General features: G+C 35.2%; 3 protein-coding genes across 3 annotated transcripts; 2 read left to right on the top strand and 1 right to left on the bottom strand.

Annotated features, from left to right (window-relative positions):
• Nucleotides 1-2,445: 2,445 nt before the first annotated feature.
• LOC104100932 (SUMO-conjugating enzyme SCE1-like) lies at nt 2,446-6,344 on the top strand. Its single transcript, XM_009608300.4, has 5 exons — nt 2,446-2,702; nt 2,842-2,925; nt 5,140-5,292; nt 5,387-5,500; nt 6,085-6,344. The coding sequence occupies exons 1-5, from the start codon at nt 2,634-2,636 to the stop codon at nt 6,145-6,147; spliced, it is 483 nt and encodes a 160-aa protein (XP_009606595.1). The 5' UTR covers nt 2,446-2,633; the 3' UTR covers nt 6,148-6,344.
• Nucleotides 6,345-6,629: 285 nt separating this feature from the next.
• On the bottom strand, nt 6,630-8,281 carry LOC104100933 (nuatigenin 3-beta-glucosyltransferase-like). The gene has a single exon (XM_009608301.4). It carries the CDS (start codon nt 8,267-8,269, stop codon nt 6,791-6,793), a length of 1,479 nt encoding a protein of 492 aa, XP_009606596.1. The 5' UTR covers nt 8,270-8,281; the 3' UTR covers nt 6,630-6,790.
• A 7,656-nt stretch (nt 8,282-15,937) lies between these two features.
• Nucleotides 15,938-16,408, top strand: LOC104100935 (ethylene-responsive transcription factor ERF011-like). Its single transcript, XM_009608302.4, has one exon. The coding sequence runs from the start codon at nt 15,938-15,940 to the stop codon at nt 16,406-16,408; it is 471 nt and encodes a 156-aa protein (XP_009606597.1).
• Nucleotides 16,409-21,614: the final 5,206 nt, after the last annotated feature.

The raw sequence follows: 21,614 nt of genomic DNA on the forward strand, positions 1-21,614 counted from the left end.
CACTCTATCTTCACAACATTTAGAGTTCAATAACAAGAATATGCTCTTCAAGATTTCTTCAAAAAAAAAAATCTTGAAGAGAAGTTAACAAAACAAAACTAAAAATAAAAATAAAAGTTAAAAATTTAAAACTAATTCCTGAATTAGCACTACAAACTATTCCAAACGCTATTGATTGCCAATTTTCGGCAACGACGCCAAAATTTGACGAGCTAAAAACACAACACAAAATTATGCTCTCTAGTCGAATATAGCATAGAAAATATCGTATCCACATGGATTGGATTTAAACAGTATTTTCGTAGCTTCTAGTTTTAATTACTATCCAAGATTATCAACAATTTAGAGTTGTGTGATTTAAAACTAAAATTTACTAAAAGTCTAAACTATTGGCTAATGACAATCGCAACAAGAGTAAGCAAGAAGATATCAAAGGGAGAAAATATGGGTTGATTGGATAGGTGTAAGATACTTGTTTGGGAATTAACTCTAGTTACTTCACTTCTATGGTTCAAGTGAGTCTCTCAAATTTACTCTATTATGTTCAAACATTCAGTAGAAACTCCTCTCTCGATTAAGTCTCAACCTTACAATATGAACTAAGTTAAGCTTGGTGAATATATGCAAAAATTCGTAGTGGAATGATCCCTAGGAGAACCTCTTTCGATTATCCTCCTAACTAGGTCTAAACATTAATTCAACTAGCCTCTTTCGATTACTAACAAGAATCAATAAATTCAACCAATAAGATAATGCAACACATCACAAATTATGTCTCTTTTGATTACATAAACAAGTGAATATATATGCAATAATAAAAATACCCAAAATGTTTCAATACATAAAACTAGAATTAATATCCAGAAATAATTCTCAAAATACCAAATCCATCAATCCCTAAGGAATAATTACTCCATGGATATGGAAAAATTTATCACAATTAAGTTTAAGTCAAAGAAAAACATAAAATATCCAAACCCTTGTCTTGAGTAAGGATGAATGGTGAAATCCTTGTGCTCTTGCTTCTCCCACTCCTCATTAGCTTACTTAGGTCTAAATTATGTCAAAAGTCCTCAAAATACCGTTTTTCTATATATATACCAAGTAGGGTCGGGCCCAAACAAATACACCTTCTCCTACGTGAAAAAGGACACTTTTACGGAGTTAGACGTGCGCGACCGCGAACCTGGAAGTGTGCCCGCGCACTTTTCATACTGTTCTACCCCATATGCGCGGTCAGTGCGCGGCTGTGTATTTTTCGCGCACTGTTCACCCTGTTCTGTTGAGAATTCAAAAAAATGTAAAACAAGAAAGTTGTAGCCATTTGAATTAGCTTTCCAAAAATATACTGCGGAGCCCAAACGGAGTTCCAAGCGAAAAGTTATATACATTTTACTAGACATTTCGCAATATGCTTGTTTGATTCTTCGTTCGTTCTTAACTATCGTCCGTTGATCCCCGAACACGATCCCGACTTAATTCCTTGGGCCTTTACTCAGACTTCAAAGCTCCAAATCACTTGAATTCATTCCGTAATATTTACATAGCTCGAAGTCACCCCTACAAGGCATAAAACACACAATTAGTGCAAAACACTAGCGATTAAAGCTCAAACTCAACTAAAGTGCAGTAAATTGGAATGTAATAATCGACTAAAACATGAGATTATAGCCTACCATCATACATCATGTCCCTTTATAATTTTAAAATTAAGAAAATAATCTTTTTAGATCTCTTATGTATAAAAGACATATCTCTTACGTGTAAAAGCAAATCTCACATGTATAATAAAAAAGGTAGGATCATAAAACTAAAAACAAGTTTGTAAAGAGCCATAAAATTAATTGACCCTAGTGTGAATGTAAATTTTGTCTTGCTATCTCTCCTTTCTTCTTTTTTTTTTCTTTTTTTCTTTTTCCGTTGAAGCACAAACTGATTTTTGGGAATTTTGCATAAAATTAGGAGGAGATTAGGGGAGGAAAAGGAAAATGAAAACAAAACAAATGGAAAAGGAAAGAGAAATAGAAAAATTATAAGAAAAAGAAAGGAAAGGAAATATTCCGCCGAATCAGAGCCTAATTTCAGAAGAGTATTTCATTTACTTTGTTTCATATATGGTAGGTTTTAATTACTTTATTTATCCTTTCTCTTTTACTACTTCATGCTTTATTTAAAAAATACTAATAACTATCTAAAAAAATTTGAATGTACAAATATTTAAAGAGTACTTTTTAAAAATGTGCTCAAAAATAACTTTATTGAATTTCAAGAAAGTGATAGTTTCACATTAAAATACATAAAGATCTATCTATATGCAAAGTTGCAAACACATTTATAGAAAGTGAAAGTACTTTCTATTCTAATTAAAAAATTTGAAGGCAAAAAATAAATCGGCGAAATGCACTAGTACCCAATAAGGTCAAGTTGATACCTACTATTTGAAGTAGTGGAATAAGCAATTCATTTATTAAATCCAACTCGGATTACATTACGTTATGTAAATCACTTTGAATTTACACAGAGTAGAAAAACCCTTTCATTTTCCCTTTTTCTCCTGCGCAGTTCTTGATTTCATCATTCTAACATTTCTACAGATATATAGAGAGAGAGAGGGGAAAAGGGGGCAAACAAACATGTCAGGCGGAATCGCGCGTGGTCGTCTTGCTGAGGAACGCAAAGCATGGCGTAAGAATCACCCACATGTACGTCCTTTTCTACTCTTTATTTATACTCTCTTCCTTTCAATTTTTTTTTAATTACTAATTTTTGTAGGTTTATTGATAAACAGTAATGGGTTCTAAGGTTCTGTTAATTTGATGAGTCTCTTCTTTTCTTTTTTAGGGTTTTGTGGCTAAGCCGGAAACAGGTCCAGATGGGTCTGTCAATTTGATGGTGTGGCATTGTTCTATCCCTGGTAAAACCGGGGTTAGTAAATTTTCTTTCTTTCTTCGCGAATTTTCTCCTCTTTTTTTTGTAATTTTTCTGGAGATGTTTTAGTAGTATTAAAAATGGAAAGCTAGAATACTCTGATGATTTTTTTTTTTAAATTTGTTTCTTGGAAAATCCCCATTCCTTGTCCATAAAACTCCTGGTGTTTGCATGAAACACATTAATTTATCATGATTAAGTGATACACATTGGCGGAGCCACATACACACTGTTTAGATAGGTAAAAACTATTTGCTATGTATATATTGAATCCCTTGGCTTCTTCTGTGTATTTATTTTTTTAAATTTTGACTCCCTTTAGTGAAAATTTTGGCTCCGCTTCTCGTGATACATTGAGAATTGAGATGTGGTATACATATTAGTTAATCGTGATTGGTTTCGTCCAAACACTGGGTGGTGGATAAGTTTTCTTCAGGTGGAGACGGAGTGTTTGTTGTGCCTAGCCTTTCTCTTGCATTTAAGAAATAGGTTTCCACACCTTGCCTCAAACATGTGATCTACAAGTCATCAACAGCACTACCATTGTGCCAAAGATCATCCTCTCCTCGTCCATGATTGGGATTGTTTAGACTGGAATCTATCTAGTTTCTACAGAAGCCTTTTTTTTTCGTTGCTTGCTTGCTTTGGTATCTAAAAATTAGTGGTTTTGCACTATAATTAATCCTTTTTTGTACGTTGATGAGGATGTTAATTGATTCCACATTAATATGAAGAAAAGATTGCGGAGTTTAATCAGTACATCAGTTTGGATGTATTTCACAGCCATTATGGGAAGTGTTCAATTATATTGGTTGTGACTTAGTTTTCTTTTGATTTACTTCACTGAATAGACCATTAAAGCAAAGAATTAAATAGAAGTGAAGAGAATTTGGTAATGGGGGTGGGAACTAGGAAGTAGATTTGAGAGATCTACGTTGCGTTTGGTTGGATGAAAATAGTTGTAGCATACACTTTCTTTTCATGATTTTGGATTAAGATTAATTTCGTCCACAAGTGGAAAGTATTCTCTCTGGAAAGAAAAAATAAAACTCCAATCTATTGATGATCAATAAAATTACAGTTCTTTTTATAAGATTTTAAAAATATAAGGTTTCAGCTTGATCATAACAACTACTTGGAGCAACTTGCAAATGCCTTTTATGTATCCTAATCCATAATCCAGGAAAATATCCTTTTTCCCATGGTTGAAGATGTTAGATTTTCCATGGAAAAAAAAAGGAACAAATATTGCATTGGAAAACAAATAACCTTAGGGGGTTGAATTATAAAGTGCCACGCATTAAAAAATAACAATATGAACCTGAACGGACTCTTTGGGAGTATGAATGAGTGAGAAATTAGACTTCATGATGTTTGAAATGAAGAAAATCTTGATCCCTTAACTGAAACATTATGTAGTCTAATGGTGCATCTACAAATTAGGCAACAAATAGGTCACTCTTGGATTATCTAAAGTCTATAAGAGCCTTCGATGGCGTTCATAAAATTCATCTTACTGAATTATTCATAAAGGTTGTAGTTAGTGATTGTATGAATGGCGTTGCCAGCTGTAGAATTGAAATAAATTTACAATTACTTTTTGGGAGTCACTTAAGTCCTTGGAATAGCATTTGCATTTTGGTATTGAGAGGGCAGCGAAGAAGTTTTTAAATTGTGCTAAACAAAGTGAGATAGTTACTCACACAGCCTGGTAAGGTAAGTCTGTGCATTTTCCCTGGATTATAGCATAAAACGTAAGAAGAACATGAACTTTGCAAGAATGCAGAAGACCATTTTCCCAGTACCAATAAGGTTTGTACTAATAGCTTTAGTATATATTAATTGCATAAAAGTGAGAGGATGCTGTGTTGAAATGCTTGCTTTTAGTTAACGCCACCATATGTATATTCTTTACTTGATCACAAAGAGAATGCTTGGTCTTAGTTCGGTTAGTGACTTGCAGTTAACAATCATGCGGCAATCTTTTGCACATTGCATATGTGAATCTCTCTCTCTCACACACATCTTGAGTTCCGGAAGATGCTCTTATCTGCTACAACTTTCAAGTTCTAGAAGCTTTTGGGAGGTTTATCCTTATTAAAAATAAGGGAAGTTTATGGTTTTAGTCATAGTTAGGCCATTTAGGTTTTACCGCCGAACACAATTTACAAGCCTGAGCAATAATGACATGCAATGTTGTAACTGGCACAGACTGACTGGGAGGGCGGCTTCTATCCAATAACAATGCACTTCAGTGAAGACTACCCTAGCAAACCACCCAAGTGCAAGTTCCCTCAAGGTTTCTTTCATCCTAATATCTATCCATCAGGAACAGTATGCCTGTCTATTCTCAATGAGGACAGTGTAAGTTCTTGTCATTGCTGTTGTGTTACTTTGTCAGTCTTGTTTGGTATAACAGCTTCCATTTGATTCTTGTGTTGGCTATAACCTTCTTCAGGGGTGGAGGCCTGCCATTACAGTTAAACAAATTTTGGTGGGTATCCAAGATTTGCTTGACCAGCCAAATCCTAATGATCCAGCACAGACTGATGGTTATCAGCTATACATGCAGGTAGTCTACTCAAGCTTGACGTGTATTTCATTGACCTTTTATTAAGAAAAAAATTAAATTAAGTCGACATTTTGATTATTGAAACCTACCTTTTACCATAATAGCTTTCAATTCCGAATTATGTACATAGATGCCTAGATAAAAATTAATTTTTAGAGTGTTTGAAATCCATAAAAAAAATGTTTGAGATACTGTTGGATTGTAGAAGGGATTCCAAATGACAATTAATCAGAAGCGGATCCAGGATTTAAATTCTATGGGTTCAACTTTTAAAATTTTTAGCATTGAACCTATTATATTTTTAAAGTTATGGGTTCATCTCTACTATTTTTCTAATTTTAATGATTTTTTACATATAAATTTTTACTCCGTGTCGAAAGTTATGGGTTCAGTTGAACCCGCAGAGTATATGCTACATCCGCCCCTGCAATTAATTGCTTCAAAATTTTATTGAAATTATGAAGAAGAAAATTAACTGTCAGTTTCCATTCAGAGAATATGGTGCATTGTAAATGCGATATTGGAGTGAACCATATAAATCCCTATTTAGCTTGCCATTACAATATGTGACCTTGCTTTTGCAGGATACTGCTGAGTATAAGAGACGAGTGAGGCAGCAAGCCAAGCAGTATCCAGCTCTTATCTGACATTAGTTGTTTTGAACTATATAATTATGTGACATTGCTAGTCCTTATGGACATAGTGGCCATGTGGCTAAAATGGTGTTTTTCTTCTTTATGATTCAACAATGAATATAGTCAGTATGCAACATGCATGCAATCTGTAATTTTGACAGCATGGTTGGTCTATTGTTTCTGGTTTTACTTGCAATTCCTTCGACAAAGGCTCTGTTTTTCTGTTCTGACTAACTGTCAGTTGCTGATTGTGTGTAAGCAAAAAGCAATCTACTGGTCGCTATTTGTTTATATAGGACCAACGGCCAAAAGATGATAAACTTCTCTCTCAGGTAGCTGAGTTTTCTTTCCAGTTTTATCACGTACCCTGCTGTCTCAAAAATGGAAAACAATAGTGATCTTGAAAGGTTAAAGGCTTAGAGCGAACTGCAACTATATCCCCTATTTAAATGCAACTCACTTTTGTTAATAGCTATATTCGTGACATGGGGAAGTATTGCGTAACACTTGAGATTTTGTCATCTATAAAATATTGCTTGAAACATAACATGCTATTTCGTTTTCCTTGTATTCTGTCTTGTGATACAAGCGAGGTCAGCATCCTTGATGCATATTTTGGAAAAATTTAGGAGAGGTCAGAACATTGAACTTTGGATTACTTTCCCAATGTGCCAAAAGCATGACACTTGAGCTCATGTATTACTGCTGTTAGATGATTATAAGATGAGCCGCCTTCTTCTACAGCCCTCTTAACCATTGCTTCAATGTTTTTTGCTCTACTTCTGATCTTTTCACTTTCCATGGAGGTGCTCATTAACATTTTCATGCTCTCCTCTATCTTTTCCTTGTTGACAATTGTATCCTTTATGTCAAAGGTAAAGTGCCACACCTCTGCCCCAACCCCAACCCCACATCCAAGAAGCTCCACCAGCTTCTCATTGTAAAACTGCTCCGCAAACAAGGGCCATGTAAGCATTGGCACTCCGGCTGTGAGAGATTCCAAAGTGGAATTCCAGCCACAGTGAGTCATGAACGCTCCAGTTGCTGGATGGTTCAAAATCTTCAGCTGTGGAACCCAACCTCTGACTATCAAACCTTTGTTGTTTGTAAGCATCTTTTGTTCAAAGCCAATTGGCAGCCAGCTTTCTTGCTCATTTTCTTGGGTGTTGTCTCCCTTTCTCACCACCCAAAGAAACGACGAATCTGAGGCCTCAAGAGTCAGGGCAATTTCAGTGAGCTGAGCATCAGAAAACCTCCCCATACTTCCAAAACAAATGTACACAACTGAGTTTTGTTTTTGAGAATCAAGCCAACTTAGGCTGCTGTGTCGCTTTTGAACTGCAGTGTTTCTTGATTTGCTAATTGCCTCTTCTCTCTTTGAAAAATGAAACAAAGGACCAATAAGCCATGGTTTCTTACCTTTGATTTTCTGATAAAGCTCAGCATAACTAGGCTCTAGATCATAGATAGTGTCATGAATCATGGCATAGCTCCGAGGTTCTGATTCTTTAATTCTCTTCATCAAATCCCAGTATGGGCCTTCAGGTTTGGTTTTCACATCATCTGGTAGTTGAGATCTTTTCATATCGATCTTATCTGGTAAACCCGGAACCAAGAAACTTTCCAAATCTGAACTTACCTTCTCATGAGGGGTATACAACTTCAAACAATGTTCCACACAATGGAACATAACATTTGTCGGATAAAACATTAGTCTAGGTATCTTCAGTTGCTCAGCTACATCCACAGTCCATGGAAAGAACAGGTCTGAAACAATGCAATGAGGACGAAGCTCAAAGATAAGATCTTCCATGGGTTTTTGCAGCAAAGCAATACCCATAAATACACCCGTAGCCATTTCTGTGGTAGTGGCTGCACTGAAGTTCTCAATCCCTTCGGGTATGCCTACTTCAGCTGATGGGAACTTGAGTTTGTGGACAAAGATTTTGTGGCCTAAATCGATGACATAATCGATAGAGGACTCGAAAAGGAGGGCGTTGTAGGGGGTGGTGATAATACTAACTTTGACACCATGGCTAGCAAAAAGTCTAGCTGTATCAACTAAAGGGATCATATGACTTGGTGTCAAGTATGGAATGAAAACTACATGGAGTTCACCATTTTCTTGCCCCATGGCTGACTAGTAGTCACTGGTTTAGAGGGCTTTGAAGATGGAGGAATGGTATACGTAAACTTATATAGTTTATTGGGTTTTAAAAATGTTGATTTAGTTTCATTGAAGTCACCGCTGTCTGTTGTTGATTGTTTGACTGGAGAATATGTCGTAACAAGAAGACTTTGGCCTGCTTTAACTGTTGAGATAGAGTCCAACAGTTTAACTGCTTTAACTCAAAAGTGCCAATTTTTAGACGGTTTTGACCTATATGGACCCTTCAATCACATAGGAGTATTATTTACTCGCTTACTAACCTTTAAAAAGAATACTAAAACTCCATTTGGCCTATTGTACTAGGTCACAGGACTGCAATAATCGGCAGCAGCAGCAATAGGTGGATTCTGCCGACCGAAGTACTGTCTTGTTGGCATATCGGATCCTCCAAACATTTTGTATTATTGGAGGATCCAACACAAATACGGCAATCTTATTAGATGATTTGAACAACATAGCCGACAAAAAACATCCTTGTTTCATTGGCAGTAGCACTAACGTTGCATGTGGCTAACCTCTTTTCCATATATGTTATACGTGAAGGTGTACAAAGAAAACTGATAAACCGTATCAAACCGATAATTCGAGTCAAAGCGGAAAAAATTCCGATGTGATTTAGTTTGATTTGGTTTGGTATTAGAAAAAAAAATCCGACTATAATTGGTTTGGGTTAGTTTTAACTAAAAAAAGTCAAACCGGAACCAAACCAGCTCGACATTATATTTATACAATTTTTAAAAATATTTTATACATATAAATATTATATTTGAGATTTTAACATTGTTAGTCTCTTTTTAAAAAATATTTATATAAATAACATTACTTTTGCTTTATTTTAAAAAGAGCACATTCATTTACAATTATAGCATTTTTAAGAATTCTTTATGTGGCATTTAATTTTTTAAATGTAAACACTAACCACAATTTAAGAAACTATTGAAACACATTAATTTATCACAACATTCTCTCTCATCGTTAATCTAAACTTGTCATTTTCTTTGAATTTTTGCTTCGAATAGGTGTTCTCAGGGAAAGTCCATTCTTCATTATTCTCCCATACACTATCTAAATCAATCAACATTCCATTACTATAACAATATTATTCAAAGTATTTTGCTTGCGAATACGATTATACCAATATTATACCAAATACATTACATCAAAAATAAATATAAAATATTAGCATACCATTATTATACTAGGAACAGTTAAAAAAATAGAATATACCACGTATTTTAAGACAAAATACATAATACTTTTGTACCTAAATAAAGTCATGTATTTTTAAGACAAAGTACACATTTTTTATACCTAAACACAATTAAATAAACAAAATATACCATGTATTTTTAGGTATAAAAAATATTATGTACTTTATCTGCAATTTGATTAACAGTTACTTGGCTAGGTATAATACTTGAGTGTCGAGTTTGGGTGTGAAAATGGAAGATATGGGTGTATATATGAATATATAATAGACGGATATATATATATGTACAATACACTTAATATATACTATACAATTTATTAAGAGGCTGATTTGGAAAAAAAATATAAGAAAAATTAAACGTGATTTATGGGCGGGAGGAGAATGATGTGTGAGCAATGAATGTGTTTAGAAGATGATGGCAAGAAATTTAAGGAGATAAAATTGAAGTCCAAATTTTATGGAGATATTTCTGGGATGAAATTGCAACATTCTCGGACATTAAAGGGTTACCAACTTCTTTTAGGTTTCTACTAATGTAAATAATACGCGGCCTCATTTGATATATGCTTAATGGTGCTAGGAATCTGTATATATTATTTAAAAATGTGATACTTATGAAAGTTTCTCTAAATATTTATTGTAATGTCACGATCCAATTTTTACTATGGGCCATGATGACACCCAACGTTACCGCTAGGCAAGCCAATAATGACTTGATCCTTGTTATTTCTCTTTTAATGAGCTTTCAAGTAATTAAATTCCATTAATTAAAAGGTTAAGAAACAACAAATTTGTAAATAAATACACGAAAGTAGCTGAGTGCAATCATAACAATAAAATAATCCAAAACCTATGTCTGCTAGTGTGTGCCCCAAGACCTGGTGTCACAAGTGTATGACCACTAATAAATTATACAAAACTCTAGCTATTGTCTGAAATGAAAATAGTCAGAAATAAATGTAAATGAGAGACTCTAGGTGTTGCGGAACGACTCAGAAAGCAGCTCACCATTAGGCCTCCGGATATTTGGGATGCGCGCCGATAGGACCGCCAGATGCACCTGCCTCATATCCTGCACGATTAGTGCAGAAGTGTAGCGTGAGTACATAAACAACATGTACCCAGTAAGTATCTAATCTAACCTCGAAGAAGTAATGACGAGGGGTTGACTTCGACACTTACTATGGGCTAACAATATGAATACAGAAATTATAAATAAACAGGAGTTATGTAAATGACAATATTAACACATTAACAAACATGGGCAAATAATTCTTTCACAAATTAATAATTTTCAAATAAATTCTCGTCATTAATAAGTGTAACCCCATAAGCCACAAAATAATATCAAGTATGATTAGGCTCCGAGTATTATTAAGCACGATTTATGCCGAGGTCGTACGGCCCGATCCACAATAACATGTACATTGTCGAGGGACGTACGGCATGATCCATAGATGCATCTATCTATTGCCGAGGCGTTCGGCTCGCTCCACAGGAAGAGAGGATACTTTATAAGCATTTGACTTAAACATTATAACAAGGCTAACACACAATGTAATGAAATTTCTATTAACGGCCAAGTAATTAGCTAAAAATTTAAGTAAGTGTAATTCGGTCTTTTACAATTCCTCTAACAAGTTCTAATATAATTTAGGTACTTAAATTAACAAGCAGGGTGAAAGTATTACAAATAATTCATGATTTGGGTCCTAAACTACCCGGACATAAGTATAAATAGTATACGCATGGACTCTCGTCACCTCGTGCATACGTAGCCTCCCCACAATTAGAAGCAAACATTAATTTAAATAACCTATGGGGCAAATTTCCTCTTACAAGGTTAGACAAGAGACTTACATCATCTCAAGGCTCACTTTCCGATCACAATTTTGCTCTAAAGCATCAACTCGGTGCCAAACAATCCAAAACTAGTCAAATATTATATAAATTAATCAATACACGTTCAAAAGTTCATATTCTAACTATCAGAGTGATTACCCACCCCAATTGAAGGATTCCTAAAATTTACCCCTGGTCCCACGCGCCTGAATTCCAAAATTTTTTGAAGAAAGTTATTACCCATAACCTCCCGAACTCAAATATATAATTTTTACTTCATTCCATCCATTTTCGTGGTTAAATTCTATTTTTATCAAAACTTAGATTTTTAATTTAAACCCACAAATTCACAAATTTACATGTTAAAATCTACCCAAAATCTATGCATTTAACTCACATTGGATAGAATTTACTTACCTCCAAATCGCTAGTGAAAGCCCCTCTCTAAGAGCTCCAAGACTCGTCCAAAGAATGCAATAAATGAACTTAAAATAGTTGAGTCCCGACTTAAATGAAGGTTCTGCCCAGCAGAATTATCGCATATGCGGTCCCCGGGCCGCACCTGCGGTACCGCTTCTGCGGAACTAGGCCAGTTTCTGCGGAATTCCTCAGGCCCAGTGCTGGCCTCTTCTGCGAACGGGATACCGCTTCTGCGGACGCAAAGCACATCTGCGGTCTTCGTGCACATGCGGCTCTTCATCGCAGAAGCGAGGCCAGTTCTGCGCACACTTCTTCGCTTCTGCGGACCATTGGACAATTGTTTAGAGGTCGCTTCTGCGGCCAAATGCACGCATTTCGCACCTGCGGCCAAAAGCTAGCAGGTGCGGGCACACTAGATCTGGTGCACCAGCAACCCTTTTGAGTCCAAGTTCAATCTGTGCATTGCCCGGATGGCACCTATGGCCCCTGAGGCCTGGCCCAAATATACCAACAAGTACGTAAACATGAGACGAACTTGCTCGAACCCTCGAAACGCGAAAAACAACACCAAAACTAAGAATCACACCCCAAACCAAATCAATTCAACTTATGAACTTAAAGTTCTTCCAACTTGCTCCGAACGCGTCGAATCATACCTAAACTACTCAGAATGACACCAAATTTTGCGTGCATGTCTCAAATCACCATACGGAACTACTCCGAGGCTCAGAATCCCAAACGAGCCTCGATAACACTAAAACCTACTCCAAGCCAACTTTAAAGAATTTTAAAACTTTCAAGGTGCCAACTATCTATATTAAGCGCCGAAACTCTCCCGGGTCATCCAAAAACCGATCCGAACATACGCCCAAGTCCAAAATCATTGTATGAACCTATTGGAACCATCAAATCCTGGTTCTGAAGTCGTTTACTCAAAACGTTAACTCAAGTCAATCTTAGCCCCCTTTTAGCCAACCTTAGGGAACCAAGTGTTCCGATTTCAACCTGAACCCTTCCAAATTCCGAGCTAACCATCCCCGCAAGTCATAAAATAGTAAAATCACATACTTAGAGTCTTATTTAGGAAAACGGGGATCTAGAAAGCGAAACGACCGATGGGGTCATTACATTAATGTATAATGTAGTTTATAAATATTCTTAAACTTCTACAGAGTTTTATCTTTGAATGTATTATTTCAAGCTTGGACTTAACATTCTTGAATGGTCCAATAAGTTTTATAACTCATATATGCAGTAACTCAAATAAAGTTCAAATCAATACAAATGCTAACAAAATAAATTCAATTCAATACTAGAAATGACAATAGTATTGGATATCTATTTTTAGTTACCAATGGTTTATAATGGAAATGCATAACTTAGATTATTTTTTTAGTGCTTAATCATGTAATTAATAGTACTTATTAGATGTACTTATTTTAGCATGACTTATATAGTACTTTTAGATTACGGTCATTTTTATTATGGCTTATTAATTAGCAATATTTGTTTTATACGATTTTATTATCTTCGTTATTGAATATTTTAGTGCAATGACATGACTCGTCTTATATTATTGTGTTATTTTCTTGAAAAATATATTATATAGTTGTATCCTACTAGGACTAAAGAAATATTTGGAGCATAAGTTACATATTTTGTGCTATATAGATTTTACCGGAAAAAAATCTTAAACCCCGAAAAAACTCGAAAAACTCGAAAAAAATCGAGATTGAAAAATTCGACTTTGTTGGTTTGATTTAATTTATAGATTAAAAAAGCCGACACCATTGGTTTAGTTTGGTAATTAAAAAATTCAAACCAACCCGATATATGTACATCTCTAGTTACAGGTCTTAAAATTGTATTCCCTCCGTTCACTTTTACTTGTCCACTATTGATTTTGCACGCCTTTAATAAATAATAAATAAAATGTATAATTTACCTTGATACTCATATTAATTGGTGTATAGTATTAATGGATTTGGCAAAATGATTTGGAATGAGTAATTAATGCTAAGGGTAAAATAGAAAAAATAAATTCTTTTTTCTTTTAATATACGAAAAGTGACCGGTAAAAATAAAAATTTATTTTTAGAATACTTGACAACTAAAAGTAAACGGCGGGAGTACTTGGCGGGAGTACTTAACTATGACATCTCTGCCAACCTGGTCCTCTGGAAACCCCAAATTTTAGGCACTTGTTTGAATTTATAAGCAGTGGCTTATTATTACTCACTTTTGAATGCTGACTTAACCATTAACAAAGAAGAGTGAATTAAGTGGAGCTACCAGAGCGTTGAGAGTTATACCTTTTGTGAAGTCAGTTTTTCATCAAACTTTAATTAGTCCAATAAATAGATTAGATCCGTTAGCTAATTTAAGAAATTGGTGCCTAACAGAAGGTTATTGAATGAATATGGAACTGGCAACTGAGTAACGATTAATTATTTTCCTTTCTCAATTATTTAATCAAGAAAAAAGAAAGGGCCAATTGAAAGAAGGGGATGAGAGATTATCGTGATTAGAATAAGAAAAGATTATATCAATCAAAGGAGTATTACGAGTCCTCTGTCCCAAATCCCCGTATCTAGCTTGCGTAGTTCACCTCAATTTATATCTTTTTAACAGGATAAGATTCATCTCCCCTTAATCAGATGATTCGAATTCGAGCCTTAAAAATGAAAAGAATACTTGTAGAGAGTTTTTTCACGTTAACTGATTAAATGTAACGCGAATTTGAATTAGCGAGAATGTCACCACTGACGTCGATAGAAATAGCGTAATTGGCTTTATAATCCTAAATGAGATGTCAATATAATTACAACGAGAAGAAAGAAAGTGGAAATTAAAACTCAAAACAAAAACAAAGGAAGTGATTGATGAATCAGTCATCTCCCCTCTTGTTTAATTTGGACCACAAGTCAATTACCCAAGTAGCTGATTCATGCACCACCGAGTCACCGACCAGCTAATTTTTTTTCATTTCCATATAAGTCAAATAACATAAGATGTTTACGATTTAATTATTAATTAATCGTCCCACTTATATGCCCCCTCCACTTGGCAACAAACTAGTCCTCGTCATCTTGATCATTACTACCAGTTTAGACAAATGCACGGTAGATCTTATTCCCCACACACTTCTACTTTAGTTGTGTTTCGAAAACATAGAACACGCGACAACAATATAGAACGTAACATTTGGTTTAGGGAAAGGATTTTTCCGTCATAATAATAATAATAAATTTAGTATAATTTCATAACTGATATTTAGGGAGAATAGTATACGCACAAATTTTACTTATAAAAATAAAAAAATTATCTCCGATATATCCTCGATTCAAAACACAAATAAAGAAAGCAGTAAAAACAAATAATGATAACAGTAAAATAAGTTAATAAGGAAACTAAAACGAAAGAAACAATGGATAATAACAAATATTATAGTTGTATTCATCTTTTTTAAAATTTTCTCTGGTCCTATTCTCCTCCATTGGTGGTCCTTGTTACTGTGTATACATGCGTATTCTTTTTTTATTCCATATTACTGTATCATAGTAGTACTATTATATTTAAGAAGTTAACTAGTTTTTCTTTTACTTCGATTTGTTCATATTTTTTTACTCTCTGTATTTCAATTTATATGACACAATTTACTTATTAGTTCATTCCAAAAAAAATGACATTACTATAATTGAAAATAATTCAACTTTAAACTCTTCATTTTATTTATTTTTTGCCCTTAATGAGAAACTTTTATAACCACATAAATGTCGGCCTCACAAAGCTTTACCCCTTAAGTTTTTAAGACCACAAATTTCAAAAGTCTATTTTTTTTAATGTTGTGTCAAATCAAACTAACTTATCTCAATTGAAACAGATGGAGTAAATAATATTAATCAACAAAATCATGGTTTGTGTATTTTTAATGTGATTCAATATTTTAATTTTATTTTAATACAATTAAAAAAAAAAGTATGTAGGAATTGAGACCGCTGTATATAAGCACAGCTGCTTCGGTGTCTCTATACATTCCCACCACCTCCATATAATTAACATCATAGCTTTGTTCATCTTTCTTTAAATTCTCGCTAGTCCTATTCTGTTTTCTATTTTTTTTTCGTCTTTTCTTTTTTCTTGTTCTTCTTTGTTGGAAGATGGAAGGAGGGTCATGTTGTTCAAGAACAGAGAAGAAAAACAAAAGGCAAAATAGCCAACAAGAGAAGCCATATAGAGGAATTCGTAAGAGGAAATGGGGAAAGTGGGTGGCTGAAATAAGAGAACCAAATAAAAGGTCAAGAATTTGGCTAGGTTCTTACTCTTCTCCAGTTGCAGCTGCTCGTGCCTATGACACTGCTGTTTTTTACTTGAGAGGCCCTTCTGCTAAACTCAACTTCCCACAATTCATTGTTAATGAAAATCATGAACTTCACAATAACCTCTCTTCTTCTGATATTCGCAAAAAAGCTACTGAAGTTGGTGCCAAAGTGGATGCTAATATGCAAACTACAACCAATTCTACAGAGTCCAATAATTTCATTTCCAATTCAAAATCCAAGTGGTTATCAATGAAGCCCGATTTGAATGAATATCCAAGTCCAGAAATCTGGGAGGAGCTAGATAATTAAAGCAGTTCTATATCCTTATGGCTATATAGATGCTTGTGATCGGAAGCATAGCCAATTACAAATACAGCAAAAGTGACTATGTTCGATCGAACCTGCACAAGGCTAGCTCCACATCTGCTTGTGATTCATGTTCTAAGAACATAATCTTTAACTATAATATAGTTGTACGTGTCCACAAGAAATTACAAGCCAACTAGCTATACGCAGTCTTGATATTAGTACTAATTACTTAGATCTTCTTTTTTCAATTTCTGTTGTTGAGAGTTTGTAAAGTTTGATATTTAAGGTTGTTTTCTTTCTTTTCCCAAACGTTATACTGTTCCATTGAATATTGGTGTATATGATTGGAAGGACTTTGGGCTACCTTATGAGGCAGACCATAGAGTGGAAATGAAAGAGATGGGAATTGAATCATAACTCATCAGACAACCGGGATTGCTCAGATGGTCAACGCTTCACCTACAATCTCAGAGTCTTGGGTTCGAGTCACCAAACCAATAAAAGGAAATCAAAGAGGCGAGGGATTTTAAAAAAAAACTCATAACTCATCACTCAGAAATCATCAATCATCATCATTGAAGATAAAACAATTACAGTAATAAAGGTACTGGCTTAATTAATTTGGATTCACATTGGAATAATCCATCGAAAGAAATAAAATTCTAAAGTGTAGATTTTTTTTTATTTCATGACGTAAAGTCATGACCTCTGATTAAAAGGATATAAATCCCACATTTCTACAATTAGTGATTCAAAGTTGCTATCAAGGGATGACAAGAATATCTCATGCACATTTTACTCCTTGGGTTGTCCAAACTATATGTCGTCGCCCCAGAGCATTTTTCAAATATTAGACTTTTGACTTGATATGTTAGGTTGTTTTATAATTAAAAATTTGATGACAGGATATTATTCTGTATAAGCATATATTAGTATGTTTAATAGTTAAATGGATCTTTCTACATTTTTTTCCTTTGAACTTTATACAATTTTTAGATATATTCCCTACAATTTCCTACCAAAAGGACTAATAGCATGTTTGGTAAAGCATTTTTTTTTTGCCAAAAGTATTTTTTTTTTTTGCCAAAATATTTTTTCCCCCCTAAAGTAAGGTGTTTGCCTAAGCTTTTAGAAGGGAAAAAATGTTTTGAGTTGAAGCAGAAATAGTTTTTTAGAAGCAGAAAAAAGTAGTTTCTCTTCGAAAACACATTTGAGAAAAATACACATAAAATCACTTTTTAAAAGTTTTGTCAAATACTAATTACTTCTCAAAAGTATTTTCAAAATAATTAGCTAAATTCAAATTGTTTCTACCGAAAATATTTTTTCTAAAAAATATAAGGTGATTTTAGAAGCTTGGCCTATAAGTTGCATGCTTTTGCCTTTCACTGATCTTCTTGGTCTTCAACATAGCACAAGGTTGGCTGTTTTGAGTGTATATAGTGCAGTATCCTTAAAATGCCTTTGATTTATATTCAAATCTTTCTTTCTAATAGCATTTTTATAAAGTTTTATGGTTGGACGTTCATCAGTACATGATTGTTTTTAGTTGCTAATAACAGCTGAATTCTTTGAGGATCTTTCCACTTGTCTAATGCAATTTAATTTGGTCGGCTGTTTCCATATTTTAGTTTTGAGCTTTATCAGCATGGAAGTAATGTACGTGATTGGGCGCAGGAGAAATATTCAATCAAGTATAAAATATTTTACACTAATTAATAATAGTAAATATAATCTTAATTTTCACTTATCTAATGCTTTGGTCGGTTGTTCCAATCTTTTAGCTTTGAGCTTTTATAAACGTGGAATGATGCAATGTAGTTGGCAGGAGAAATATATATTCAACTAATAGATCAGCATCTAATTCTTCTTTTTTGTACAAGAAATATTAAATAATACAGTGGTCGGCTAAGCTCTATTATTATTTCTGAGAGCTAAATAATGAATACTTTGGACCACAATCTATCAAGAGTTTAGTCAAATTAGATAATCCTATAATTAAGTTCAATATTATATGATATAACTTAGCATCCGTTCTTTTGATAATTTGTCTGCTTATGTAACTTATATTGTACCAACTTGAGGGATCACGCCTTATAATACAAACTGTTGGGTACTGAAAAACCTCTAAACTGTTTAAGGTAGCCTTAATCTATCTATGTTATTATAAAAACATGAATATAATGTCGGTTTATAAAAATAATCTTGTTGTCACGATCAAAAATTCATTAAAGGTCGTGATGGCGCTGGACACTGCCGTCAGGCAAGCCAAAAATAAATACTTGATTTGGTTCTCATTTTAATATTTTTGAAATCATATTTCCTTCGATTAAATAGTAAAAGATGAAATTCACAGTGTAAATAATAATATTCTTAACAATTTCAATACAGAACAACTCATAATCACCCCAAAACCCGGTGTCACAAGTACATGAGCATCAACTAGGAATGTAAAATAAAATACAGCATCTGTCCGGAATACAAATTTAGACAGGAGAAATATAAATACTCTGAAGGAGACTCTGCCGGCTACGGGTCGTAATATGGAATGCAGCTCACGTAAGTCCCCGCATGTATACACGCCTCTGCTCTCACAAGGCCATTAGTCACATATGTATCTGCACAAAAATGTGCAGCAAGTGAAGTATGGGTACGAAATCAATGTGTACCCAATAAGTATCTAGCCTAACCCCGGAGGAGTAGTGACGAGGAGTCGATATCGACACTCACTAGTGGTCCAATAACATCAGGTACAGTAAAGAGGTAAGTAAATACGAGGCAGAGTAATAAATGAGATAAACACGTATAAATCACATGGTACAAATCTCCCTCTTTACAAGGAACTCAAGCTCTTTATTAGAAATTTCCTCCTTAACCGGAGCATATATATAGATATAGTGGATCTCATCAGATAGATTTTCATAACTCAAATCGGAAAAACTCACAGATACATTGGCTTCTTGCCAAATATTACGCACGATTCCATGAGGATATGATATAGGAAATACCGAGGTGTACGGCCCGATCCAACATAAATATTTAAACTGTGCACTGCCGAGGGTCTAACGACACGAACCATAGATGCATCTATCAAACTGCCGAGGCGAACAGCCCGCTCCCATGAGAGTGTCGTACATAACTCCTGGCGAGGCGAACGGCCCGATCCCATTAGAATAAGAAGTACAAAATTCTGTCGAGGCGAACGGCCCGATCCCATTGGAATAAGGAGCTTTGACGGGTCGTTGACCCCACTCACGAATAAACGTGTGAGTTGTAATTTCTTTAACAAAAACTTTTCAATGAAACATATATATCACGAAAACATGTCGTAAGAGGAGTAAAATTATTCGGTGACTAATCATGAACTCGTGGAGCCTCTACAATAGCAAGTCTAGTCTCAAGTAGTAATGTAAAACAGAGGAATTTAATAGGCGAGAGACTGCTCAAATTGTACAGCTATAGCATGATGTGAACCTAAGCCTACCCGGACAATAACATGAATGTAGTTACGTACGGACTCTCGTCACCTCGCGCGTACGTAGCCCCCACAACAAGTAGCACACATCAATATACAATACCTAGGGGTAATTTGCCCCTACCTAGGGATAATTTTCCCCTCACAGAGTTAGACAGAAGACTTACCTCACTCCGACGTTCCAAAACCGGCTCCAACACCGTCCTAACACCTCAAAACGGTGAGCGTCGATCCAAAACTAGTCAAATAAGATGCAACCCAATCAAAATATACTCTAATACTCATAATTAATCAATTTATAATAATTTCCAACTCCACTCGAAAAATTGATAAAGCAAACCCTCAGGCCCACGTGCCCGAATTCCGAAAATTTTCGAAGACAAACACTACCCATAGCACTACGAACTCAAATATATAATTTATTCTCAATTTCAAGTCTAAATTCGTGATCAAAATCCAAGAATATCAATTTCTAGGTTTTTCTTCAAAATTCCAAATTTCTACCAATTTTCATGCTTGAATCCATGTATAAATCTTGTATTTAACTCACAATACGCAAGAATCACTTATCTTGACATAGATGATGAAAATTTCTCCTTGAAGCTCTCCAAAATCGCCCCAACCAAGTGAAAATGATAAAAGAAGGGCTAAATCCCGCTCTTAAAACGATTCTGCCCAGCGATTTTTCGCACATGCGGTGCCTTGGTCGCATCTGCGGTCCCGCACCTGCGAAAAAATCCTCGCAAGTGCGCATTTCCATTACCTGGCCAAGCTCTACATCTGCGGACAAAAGGGACCGCTTCTGCGAGCCCATCCGCTCCTGCGACTACTGCTCTCACACCTGCGATCATGCAGGTGCGCCAAAACTTCCGCACGTGCGGCGGCTGGGCTGCCCTCACTCTTTCGCTTCTGTGGATCGTGGCTCGCACCTACGGCTGGCCAAGCGCATATGCGATTATGACAGCAACTGGGAACTACATCTGGTTCTCCCAATTTCCAACTTGGTCCGAGCCTCGTCCGATTGTCACTTGGGGCCCCCGGGGCCCCGTCCGAACATACCAACAAGTTTGGAATCATAAAACGGACTCCCTCGAGCCCTAAAATCACGCCAAATAACAGCGAAATCATGAATCATACCCCAATTCAAGCTTAATGAACTTTAGAACTTCAAACTTCTACATTTGATGCCAAAACCTTTCAAATCACGTCCGATTGACCTCAAATTTTGCACACAAGTCACATTCGACATTACGGACCTACTCCAACTTTCGGAATCGGAATTTGCCCCCGATATCACAAAGTCCACTCCCGGTCAAACTTTTCAAAAATCTTCAAATTTCTAACTTTCGCCAAATGACCCCGAAATGACCTACGGACCTCCAAATTCACTTCCGGACGCACTCCCAATACTAGAATCACCATACTAAGTTATTCCAAGAATCGAAATTCCAAACGGACATCGATAACATTGAAATATGCCTCAACCCAATTTTTATGAAATTCTTCCAAAATGCCAACTTTCACAATAGGCATTGAAACGCTCTCGGGTCATCCAAAATCCGATGCGGACATACGCCCAAGTCCAAAATCATCATACTAACCTGTTGGAACCTTCAAATCCCGATTCCGAGGTTGTTTACTCAAAAAATCACACTTTAGTCAATTCCTCCAACTTAAGGCTTCCGAAATTAGAATTTGCTTTCCAAATCAACTCCGAACTTCCCGAAATTA

This window comes from Nicotiana tomentosiformis, chromosome 12, assembly GCF_000390325.3.
Source record: "Nicotiana tomentosiformis chromosome 12, ASM39032v3, whole genome shotgun sequence".
In the NCBI taxonomy this organism is placed as follows: Eukaryota; Viridiplantae; Streptophyta; class Magnoliopsida; order Solanales; family Solanaceae; genus Nicotiana; species Nicotiana tomentosiformis.